At 42.9% G+C, this 11,579-nt stretch overlaps 1 protein-coding gene across 2 annotated transcripts in view; it reads right to left on the bottom strand.

The window, feature by feature from the left end:
* Positions 1-3,231: 3,231 nt before the first annotated feature.
* Positions 3,232-11,579, bottom strand: part of MGA (MAX dimerization protein MGA) — a 56,198-nt gene continuing 47,850 nt past the window's right edge. For both annotated transcript variants that reach the window (XM_075712917.1, XM_075712918.1), the window contains 4 exons: positions 10,567-10,800; positions 9,320-9,496; positions 8,761-8,913; positions 3,232-7,799 (listed from right to left, as the gene is read on the bottom strand). In XM_075712917.1, the coding sequence (XP_075569032.1) occupies positions 6,499-7,799; positions 8,761-8,913; positions 9,320-9,496; positions 10,567-10,800 (1,865 nt within the window). In that variant the 3' untranslated portion in view covers positions 3,232-6,498. The remainder of the gene's footprint in view (positions 7,800-8,760; positions 8,914-9,319; positions 9,497-10,566; positions 10,801-11,579) is intronic.

Raw genomic sequence — 11,579 nt, 5'->3', positions numbered from 1 at the left:
CCCAGTCCTTTGGAGCAACAGCGGTGTGCTCTCCTAAAAACGCCTGTACAGCTGTTACTGCCCTGCTAATGGGCCTCAATCACGTAGTTACAAACCAAACAAGTCGTTGACCGTATTTGTACGCTGCAGAAGGTCCAGGGGAAGGGTGGGGGTCAGCAGTCGCCCAGTCCCCATGGGCTGAAAACACATTGCGCTGTTCCAGAAACCAGCAAGTTTTTGTCATACATCCATCCTCCCATTTAGTTTTTTATGTAGATTAGATCCAGCAGAGTTTAAAAACAAACTCTGGCCCCTCTTTTTTGAGCTGATTGGTGGTAACACTGTGGTTATTTTACTTTTTTTTTTTTTCCTAATAAAAATCATATGTGAGTGGATCCCAAAGTCCAGGGATCCAAAGTCCATTTTTAGGTCCTTTGACACCTCAGCAGTGTGCAGTATTTTATATCCTTACAGGGCTCAGCAGCCTCAGCTGCAATTGCAGCCCATTGCTAATGTAAGCTGGCGTAGACCCATGCCAGCCTCCAGACCTTGCCCAAAAGCTTTGTGTGCGTACGCCCTGGTGCACTGGAGAAGCAAGGGCAGAGCCGCACACCTCCCATTTTTCGCTGCGTGGCCGCAGCCCTGCCCCAGCAGGCCCTCAAGCCCCAATTTTGGCCAGAGGAGCAGCTCAGGAAGAGCCGAGGAGCCGGGCAAGTTGTTTCATACAGCTGTTGTCTAAGGAGTTAATCACAACTGAAAGCCACTAAAAATGGCATACAGCTTATGTTTGTGTATCTTTTTTTAGCTGCCGTTTAATTGCCTGGTTTTAGCCCACAAGGCACTGCGTGCTGCGGCGCTTGCATGGGGCACCCCTCCGTGTCAGATGGGGGAACTACAGGAGCCCCGCTGCCCACCAGAGAAAGGAGAGGAAGGCAAAAAACACGCAGAAAAGCCCATCTCCTCCTCCTCGCAGCTGGTCCCAGCAGGCTGGCACAGGAGAGAGCGAGCCCCGCTCGCAGCACCGCTGCCCTTGCTGACCCCCCTTGCCAGCGCCCTGTCGATACAGCCCCCATGACCACGTCCCACGCAGGCAGGGACCCCGGTCCGGCCGGCTGCCACCCTCACGCCGAGAGCTGAAGAGCCAGCTTGTTGGAAAGCCGCGTTCAAGTTCCTCAAGCTTTGATTTCCAGCGTCTGCTTTTCACCAAGGAGAGCCAGGGCCAACAGCCGTAACCTCCAGGAACCGGAGTCCTGTACGCACAGTCAGTCCTACAAAATAACAGGGAACCCTCACGAGAGCAAGATGAACGGGGTAAGCGAACGCTGTTAAAGCTCGCGCTTTGTATCACAGGAATCCTGCTGCCAGCAAGGGGCTGTTAGCGGCCTCACTGAGCCAGGGAGGGCAGGGGCATTCCTGTAGGCAGGAATGCGGGTCCGACGCTCCGGGCTGGTGGGGCGGATCACTGAGCAGATCACCGACAGGCACAGCCATAGGTCCCGGAAGCCTCGCTGGTGTAGCGCTGGGCTTGTGCTGATCAGCGTGCTGGAGGTTGTGCGGCTGCAAACCTGGGGCCAAGGGCTTTCCAGTTGCTTGAAATGCTGCACTGGCTCTTTAGGCTGGCAGCCCGCGAGGCCCAGGTGGCTGGCGGGAAGGACAGACTGCATCTTCGTCAGAAAAGACTCACAGACAAGTGGAGACTCCAAATCTGTCTAGGGGCAGAATTCTGTTTCAAAATGAAGAAGGTGGACCTCCACAAGAGCTGTCGCCTATCATGGGCCTCCAACTCCCAAAAGATCCAAGACAGACGACAAAGGTGCCAGCTGAGGTAACACAAAATTCAAACGCACAGGAATGACCAAGTATACAGCGGTGTTGACACCTTCTTGGTCTGTGGCAGCAGGGCGAATGGATGACGCACTGAGGTTAGGTGATCACAGATAGCGCCACAATTCCTCCACTACCATGATTCCCAAATGACAGTAATTAATTCAGATTCCATTTGTTGCCAGTTATGGACAAACTGGTCCTCTGCACATTGTTGCGTTGCATTTATGGACTCGAATCTGGCCTTAAATCAGTTATTGCAAAGGCTCCCTGTAACTTTTCATGGTCAACTAGTCAACTGAGCTTATTTGTACCATCATCCGTGTTTCCAAGAACACAGTGAATATGCTGGAAAACTAGGTCCCCAGCACAGATCATGGGACTCTGTTGATACAAAGTTCTTTCCCTTGCAAGCCTGACTGCAGATACCTTATGCTTATGTTCCTTTCTATTCCAAGTAGTAAGTTTACCCCTTAAAATAAGGAGTCATGGGATGAGGCCTTGCTGAAGGGTTTCATCAGAAGTTTTCAAAAATACATTACGTGACCGTATCACCCATTTTTATTCATTCTCTCCTGTGAGATCTGATCTTCCTCTTAAAAAAAAAAAAAAAAAAAAAATTCTGCAACATCTCTTCTCCAGTCCATCACTTACCCTCATGCATAATTGTTCTCTGTTGTATTTTTCTTTTCTCAAGTCTGTAAGTCAAACTTGCTCATTTGTAATGTTTGCTACTTTAAAAAAAAAAACAAACAAACAAAAAAACAAACCACCAAACAAAACCAAAAAACCAAACCCAAACATTTAGCAACTGTGTTATCTTCCATTGAATGGATATGGGAGTGATAGATAGTGACTTGTTACAGGCATTTTATCTCTTTCTTCCAAAAAAGCATCTCCTCTGACATTTCACTTGGAGACAGATCTTCAGACTTGTTCCCATAAAGACAGCTGTGTTGTACAACTTCTCTAAAGGGAACACAAGGGATTAACCTAAGTTTGGGCTGGGGAAGGGAGACTGGAGAGTGATTTTATGTGGACTTGAAGAGAATCTTCAAATGTTGTGGGTGTTTTTCTTTTTATGCCATGGTCAAATGTTAACCCCATTGGCTTCCTGCTTAAGATGCATTTTGGTGAAAATAAAGCCCCTTCAGCACCTTTTCTGCATTAAGCAAGTCAAAATGCCTTTTTACAACCAATAACATTTCCTGCATACTGCTGAAGACCGAAGAGAGAAATCTCCGAGTTGTCCGATTACTTGAACCAAAAACCAGATGTTTGCGTTGCCAAAACTTCTGCCTCAGAGCACACGTGTGTGTCATTTGTTTGGGCCCAATGCCACATGTCACCAACAGCACGCCACCACGTTATTTCTGCTCCCTCTCCCTCCCTGTAATAAGCTTTCAAAGCCAGTTTCCAGTCGACCTCAATTGGTTTATTTTAGTTTTACACTTTGTCCCTCACATACAGTCATTTAAGAGTCCTGTACTGTTAGATTTCTACAAAAATATCAATTTTTCAAAAGCAGAAAAGAGGGAAAGATATATTTTAATATAGAAAAGGAAAAAAGCTAAATCTGACATTTCATTATATTCTTAAAAACATTCCAGTCTATTTACAGATGCGTAAAAAACAAAGAAAATCTCCAGGTCTCTTGGTCTAGTGAGAACGTGCGCGTTGCAGGGGTTTCCTTTGTCCTCCTGATTCTAAAACCTTTTCATTACATGTCATATTCTTGCACTATTGCCTCAAAAAGACAGCATATATAATCTTTAAAAGGTTTGTTCCAAACCAATGGGAGCTTGAGGGAAGAGCAAAAAAAGAGAGTCAGCATTTCAATTCATAGCAAAATATTAAGCTGCAGAAATGAGATGGTGGAACAAGGAGAGAAAAAACTAAGAGCATTTCAAACATGCTTTGTTGTCTGGTAGAACCTTCTTGGAACTGCACCAACTACCACTTTTTGCAGCCAAATTTGGGGCTGTTCTTAGTTAATTTAGTAATCATGTTCAGGAACCAACAATTTTTGCTGTCATCTTTACACAGTACATTTTTACTGCAGTAAAATTCCTTACTGCCCAGTGCAGTAAATACATTCAGGCATTTTCCATTACCTTGATAATGGACAAAACATCCTCAAAAGTACAGCATTCATTTTAGATAATATTTGAATAGTTTTCATGTTACAGCTTTTTCTGTCCCACAGAAGTGTGGAAAGCACACATATTTTTAAAACGTATTCAGATATGATTAGCACACAATCTATAATTAAAATTAGCCATTTGGAACCATAAAAGGATGGGGTGCAGAAAGAAAGGTCAGCAATTAGGAATTTGAAAGGAATCGCAGCACAGTTCTAGTTGCTGTTTCACACATAGGACGAATGAAATCTACTGGCAAAACAAACTGCCATAGGTAAAAAAATAAGCAACTTCAGCCTCTTAGAAATGCTCAGGACCAGATTCCCAGGTAAATAAATTTAAGTCTGATGTAATGCTACTAAACTAATTTAGTTACTCCAGATTTCTACTGGTTTAAAATAAGGTTAAAATCCTTTAATGATAAGCAACGTATGTCTAAATACTTATTCATATTGTAAATTCCCTTTTCTAAGGCGTTCAGTGACAACTTGAAGACCCTGCGTGACTCTCATGTTGACCTATACTCTCTTTTCCAAATCACTAATACAGGACTTGTATCAAATATTAAAATAACAAATATGCAAAATGCAATAAAGACTTATATGTAACTGCTTTAAAACGCACCATTTGGCATGGCCAGGTAAAGAACCTTTTTTATGTAGGCTCTAGAGTAACTTTACGCACACCGAGCTTGAAGGGCTTCTCTCCTCTGCAGCATAATATAAAATCACAAAAAAGACGAGGAAACACCCAAGGTACGTGTATCCCCTGGTGGGTCTAACCTAGGCACAGATCCAGAAGACGCAGCTTACTGAACAGTGTGCACGGTTGCACTGTGTACAAACACTGCTCCCTAACTGTGGAAGAACATCACTCTCAACACCTGCACAATCTCAGTGCTGCAAAGATGAAATTCCTGCATTACTGCATCACCAACGATGGGGAATTTCGGGGCGGGGGGCGGAATCCCAGCTGCTGTTGCTGGAACAGCAAGATAGAGGATTACATTCCTAAACATAAAGAAAAATGCACCACCAAATTTTGTATCACCTTCATGGCAATGTTTTTTTACCTTTTCGGAGCAGTTAAGAAGCCCCTCAAGCGCACCATAACTCATATTTAGAAACTTGATAGGAAAAGATTGTGTATACACTCATTAACAAATCATCTCTCCTAGGCTGAAAATTTAATTTGTCAAGAAAACTACGAAAACAAAAATTGTGTACAAAAATATAAATATCTTTACAGTCTGTAGGCCCTTCACATCCAACAGCTGAACAGTGAAGAATATCTACAGGTTATTGAGTAAGCAGTGGCAGAGAAGAATAAAAAATACATCTTGTGATTCAATACTGCCCTATTTCCCTGGTAATGAGCATTTTTCTTGACTTTTTTTGCTATACAGCTTGTGCAAATGCAGTGAGAAACCTCTGAGTACCTTTCCTGAATTCATAAAGAAATGGAAGGTTTGGAAAGATATACACATATTTTCATATATACAGTCACATATACACCTCGCTCATTTATGCTAGGCTACAACAGTCCTGAAAACGTTCTGTATTTTTATGAAGCAACACTTCCTATTAACATTCCTAGACACCAAATACATCTTGAAGAATGACAGGAGGAAAGAAAACAAGAACTGGGAAAACACTCAAGCTACTTCAGCAATGTATTTAAAGATGTAGCAATAGGGTGCCCAAATTTCTTTCTACTCTCGGTAACTTTTCCTTCTAGATGCCCTAAGCATCAAAGGAGGGAATATTTTTATAGGGGCAGGAGGTGAAAGTGAGGGGTTTTTTTGTTTTTAGTAGTTTTATTAAAGTTAACATACTGTCCTACTTCTAATTACACTGGGAAATACAATTTTCTTCCCTATGTAGTGAGAGCTGTAGATGTTTATTAAAATCTTCTGCGCATAAGCTCCTAAAAAGAGTCTCTGCCAGAGAGCTATCTAGCACCAAAGAACAAAAACTTTTCACTTCAACCCTCTGCACAGTCTCAGATTTTCCTTCCACTGCTCTACATAACAAGTTTGAGAGTAACTGCAATCTCATTTCTGCACATTCATCATATTCTGCAAACATTAAAAACAGCAAATGCGAACAACCCCATTTCTGCATAGATAATTTGCCTGGTACAAAAACAAGTAATCCAAATTTCTTCCCCAACAAGATAGCTGCCTCCCTACGGGGTGGGGGGTGGGAGGGAGGAATCTCTTTCAATAGCCTCGGTTTCTCAGTCCTTTGACAAACTATTTCTGTGAAGGACGCAATTTTGGAAGGATACCATGTGTCCAGCAATGGTTATAGATAGTCTTCCTTGTTTTGTGAAGGGGAAGGAGAACACCCAGAATACAACAGTGAGGTAAAAATAGGTCAACATGCTTAAAGTTTCATAGCACTTATTTCTCAATGTGGGGCCTGCCCTCAGATGAAGAGAGTGCTGACACTGTACAGAAAACGAGTGTTGCAGACAAGGGAGGTTGCTGAACTCCGACACTGGTTCACCGCTCCAGAACTCCATTCCAGGGTCTGATAAAAAATATACGCATTTATTTACCTGCTGAATTTGAAGGCAAGGTCCCAGTAGTACTCAATTTCGTAACCACAGGTGCTAACATGGGCATCACTTTGTTATCCTGTCCTTCTTGAACAGTTGCGGGTAATGAAGTTTTTACCCCACTGGGAGCCAGTTTTGCAACTACAGGTGCCAATAAGGGCATCACTTTATTACTCTGCCCTTCTGAGTCCACTGGCAGACTTGCCACTTTTAAGCCAAGTGGTGCCAGCTTGGGCATGGGCCTCCACAAAGTGTCAGCATTACTAGCTTCTGGGTTAGTTTTCATCTGCAAAACTGGTGGAGTCACATTAGCGGTCTCTGCCAAGGCTGTTACAGTTTTGCCATTCCCACCACTGGTTACGGACAGATTGGGAAGGGGATCCTTCATTTCAGCACCTATTACTATCTTTAAAACATCTGCTTCAGACGAAGGCTCCCCAGAGTTCTTGTCCCCATCAGTAAGGTCATCATCTTCCAGGTGCAGCAGGAGAGGGCTTATAGAGCCACCCCCCTCGGGAACTTCAGAAAGGTCCTTAAAACTACTTCCCAAATGGCCAAACTGGAAGGAAGACCCATCTGCAGCAGTGAGATCACTGGCTGTTCCCCGACGAGCTTCTGCATCTTCATGAGAGAAATCTGAGTTTAGAGTGCTGGGCAGTTCTGACATAGCTGAAGCATCATCGTTCAGCTGCTGATTGAGGAAGGCAATCTCATTGAGCAGTGAAGTGAGGGTTTCATCAGTGTCATCGCTCTCCTCAATGCCACTCAGTAACTCACCAGCATCCAGTTCCGCTTCCTCCATTGCGGACGCTACTTTCCTCAATTCCATTTCTATCCTGGAATCTTTGATCTGCAGCTTGCGGAATGGCAATTCTTTAGGTTTTAATCTTTCCCCTCCAGGATCACTGTCTTTCCTCCTGGCTTGGCTTCCTACAAACTCACCAATGCAGAGCTTTTTGCTAAAGGACTCTGGAGGTTCCTTTGTACACGATACGTTCCGGAGCTGTGGAAAGCCATCTTTATTTTCAAAGAAAACTTTTGTGGGACCTGTGGTATTTCTGCCGTCTCCGCCACTGTCTCCAGGACATGGTTTGGCTTTTTCTTCTGAAAGGACACTATCGTTCTTCCTACTTTCAAGGGGTGCTACAACCAAGGATTTCTCAGAAGCCTGAGCACCTGCAGCTGCTGTTCTATTAGAATTTTTGTTTCTGTTCAGGTTTAGACTCATGCTTCCCTCAGCAGCCAATGATGTTACGTTAACAATCTTTGGCATCATGAATGAATCTTCGCTTTCTGCAAAACCAAACAAAGCAGCGTCCATCAGGATCCAAGCTAACTGCAAGATAATTCCTAATTAAATATAATTTGCTCACTTTCAGGTCTTCCTCAAGCAAGCTGCTATTCACAATTTAAACCACTTACAGAGTTTTGGTCAAGTGAAACCTTAAAACACTAACACCTTAACTTTCAATCTGTAGAAAAAGAGCAAGCCCCACATCTATTATCCCAGAACCACTTGCCCAGTCCCTTCCTTCAGCAGGCTGGCACAAAAGCAAGTAACTGTAATGCTTATAATTCTGATGGTGATGCACAAGGAAAACAGAACAAGAATTTTCTCCCTTGCTGTTTTTTCATGCTTTACTTTTATGCTCATATTTTGCAATACTGGTTTTGTGCACAAATACTACAGAGGCATTTCAGGGACTATGCGACTACTTACTTTTTGCCTCCAAGGAGTTTCCTATTTATAGCACTCAGATTTTTCCCAGCCCCAAATCTGAAGTGAACTTTCCTTTTTCGTTATGACCACATGGCTAAAATGAAGCAGAAAGTAAGCAGCTTGCTTTTAACACAACAGACGGCAAGCAGCACGCTATTGGCAGGAACCACCCCACGCCTAGACCCAATGTACAGTACTCAGTCTCAAAACATCTCTCCAACGGGCAGCAGAGGTGGCAGGGTATGGGAAGGGGTTGTGCCAGAGTAAGAGCCTGGATGTAACAGGCGAAGATTTTCAACAGCCTTACCACCATTTTGCACTATGGCTTCCCTAGCAGGTTGCCTTACACCACAGACACATTCTAGTCCCCACTTACTCTGATTTTGCTGAGGGCAGGGAAGATCAGTGAGGTAAAGGAAAGTTAAAAAGCTCTCATCTGTAATCGCCTAGAGGCCTGTCTAAACTGTTCAAAACATTGAAGGTAAATGTTCCCTGCATGCAGGCAAGAAGATCCATAAAAAACAAAGAGCCTACCTGAATGGGGCTCTGTAGCTGATACTACTGTTGAGGGCACTGGGTTTCCAGCAACAGTTGACAGCGTAATGGGAATGGTAGAGTTAGTTAGGATTCCTTTTACTTGGACAGGAACTGTTGATCCTGGCAGCTGTATCATCACAGAAGCAATACCTTGTATCCAAGAAAAGGGGAAGGGAGGGTGAGGTGGAAACAAGAGCCTTTCAGATACTCAGTCAAGCCTGGAAAATAAGAGCCTTGCACTTCTAGGCAAGACTTTACACTGCAATACCATCTGAAAGTGGTAAAAATAGAAATATAGATTGGTTAGGTGATTAAGAAATCTTCCCTACGTTTCCCTAATTTGGGAATAGTGAAAATTTAGCGGATTTTACTTACCTGTTGATAAACTGACAGTTTGAGTTAATTATATCAAATCTCTCAGAGTTAGGTTCTACCTCAGTTAAGTTGTAAAAAACCAAAAAACTAAAGCAAAAATTAAACATGTTTGTTAACTGCTATGCACATGTATGAACAGCATCATACTGGTTTTCATGAACATATTCTCACATGGTCATACCTGGCTGCGCTGTCATGGTAGTACTGACAGCTCGAGGCTTTAATTCAGCTTGCAATAGTGTGGAAGGAACAGCTGCTACTTGCCCTGGTACCAGTGGGCTCTTCAGTGTAAGCACCTGCCCCTGTGGAGTCATCACTAGGCTTGCAGCAGTTAGTGTGAGAGAAGATGAGGTGTCCTCTGTAAAAAAGAAATATGTAAGTCAGTAATTTATTCTGGCACAGCACCCTTGATGGCAAATGATATCCTGCGATCCAGTGTTAAGTGCACACGTGGAAGGAACTCCAGCTGAGAGGTTCACAAGCCCTAGATTAGAAAGCTCCTACAGAAGCTATGCAGGCTCCAGGAACCTCACCTACAAAGCTAGAGCCAGTCTGTACTATCTCTTCGGGCAGTGTAACATAATCCTAACTCTCCACCAGTGGCATCCTGGTCAAATACCAGAGCAGTCTTGCTGAAATTACAAAGGGGACTTGTTCAGTCCAAAGAAAGAAAGAAGTTCTCTCACCACATCCAAATTCTGATGCCAAACTTCCTGAGGACTGGACAAAAATGAGGCTTGGGAAACCAGAATGATCGGTTGTTTATAAAAGCTCAAGACCACTTCAAGTAAGATCCATTTATTATTACCAAAATAAGAAACATCACCAGATCCTTACAACAAGGTATTATAGCGGTACTACCATGAAAGTTTGGACTTCTGCCGTTCTTACATTCCTTCCTACATTTATGGTGGGAAAGTCTCCATAAATGCCAAATACTTCTCCGCAAGTTCTCAGCTCAAAAAAAATTTTCAACTGTCTGACAATGCTGTCATTTAATTCAAGAGCAAGTCTTCCACCACCTCGAGATCTAACTTGTTTGGGAAGGGATATTTTAAAAACTGAATCTGTTCTAGTACCTCCAGTATTCTGGGGGTTGAGCTTCAGGTTTTGAGTCGGCAGAACAAGAACCACCTTTGCCTCTCAGAAATCACTGCAGGATTGCTGTGAAACTCCGTGAGACTGAAAGGCAACTTCCCATCATTCTGAAACTCAAAAGTCACGTTCATCTGAAGACCTCAGTACTGCTGTTCTCATACTTACTGAAAACACATGGTTTCCACAGCTATTGGATGGACACTTCCTGGTCCTATACTCAATTCTGCTTCAAGAAAGAAGTTGCCTGCGCAAGCAGGTTAGCACTCCCCTGGGGTGCTGCTTCAATGTCTGTCTCCCCTTTATGTGAAACGTGCATCACTTTTAGCTCACCTGTGGCACGGCTTCCTTTTCTGGCGAGTATCAATGGTTTGCCTCTTCTATTTGTCATAGCCATTTGGGCCAGGTCTCTGGAGGGAGCAGAAGATCCTTCTTGCTGTGTGCTAGCAGTTGAAGTTACAACAGGTTCCTCTGGCTCAGCTTGCTTCTTCTTCTTTTGTGCTTCTACTGCTTTTTGTTTGGCATAAATGTATTCTAGCTTCTTCAGGACAACCTCTTCTGTCTTCCCTACAGAAAAATTACAGAGTCAACCTATCTTCAAACACTCTTTCCAAAAGTAAAGAGCTGAAGACAGAAATAAAAATCTATTAAGTTGACACCATTCAACTATACAATAGATAACCACCACCCCTACCAAGTAAATAGCACACTTATTAAGAGGGAAGTAATTACCTATTTATTCCAAGACTTTTTTTCTTTCAGAAACATCCACAGAAATTTCAGAATTTATCTCCAACTTTGATGAGCAGAGATCAGCTTGGACAAACACTAGCTTTCACTGAACAAGTACCATTTGAAAATATCCACAGCTGTGCAAAAACCTCCCATCTTTCCTAATGATAAATGTATGACTACCAGACAAAACGTTACCTTTACCTGGTATGAAAATTCTTGGACTAATGGACCCTGTTACTCAAACGACATTTAGAGGTAAACTCGCATACAGTTTACCATTGATGTGAAAATTGTAACCTTGAACAAAGATTTTATAAATAATTTGTTTTCTGCAGATCAAAGTTGAAATAACTATACTGGCTCATTTCCTGCTTAGTATTTACATTCTAACATCATGGTCTATCTTTAATTAAGTCTATATTTAACTAACTCTCCTGAGAGGGGTTTTTTTCCTCATCAGTTTTGAGGTACTGCACTAGGAATGCAAAAGATCAGAAAACTACTTTGTGAAGTTATTTGCTTTCATTCCCTGCCCAAAAGGCCTATCATACATTTCTGGATTAAGATGCAGGTTCACTAAAACACTTTTTCTTTTAAAACCGAGTACCTCA

The sequence above is a fragment of the Pelecanus crispus genome, chromosome 6 (assembly GCF_030463565.1).
Source record: "Pelecanus crispus isolate bPelCri1 chromosome 6, bPelCri1.pri, whole genome shotgun sequence".
Taxonomy (NCBI): Eukaryota; Metazoa; Chordata; class Aves; order Pelecaniformes; family Pelecanidae; genus Pelecanus; species Pelecanus crispus.
Note: the sequence above shows the minus strand (reverse complement) of the source record. Positions and strands in the feature narration are given on the sequence as shown.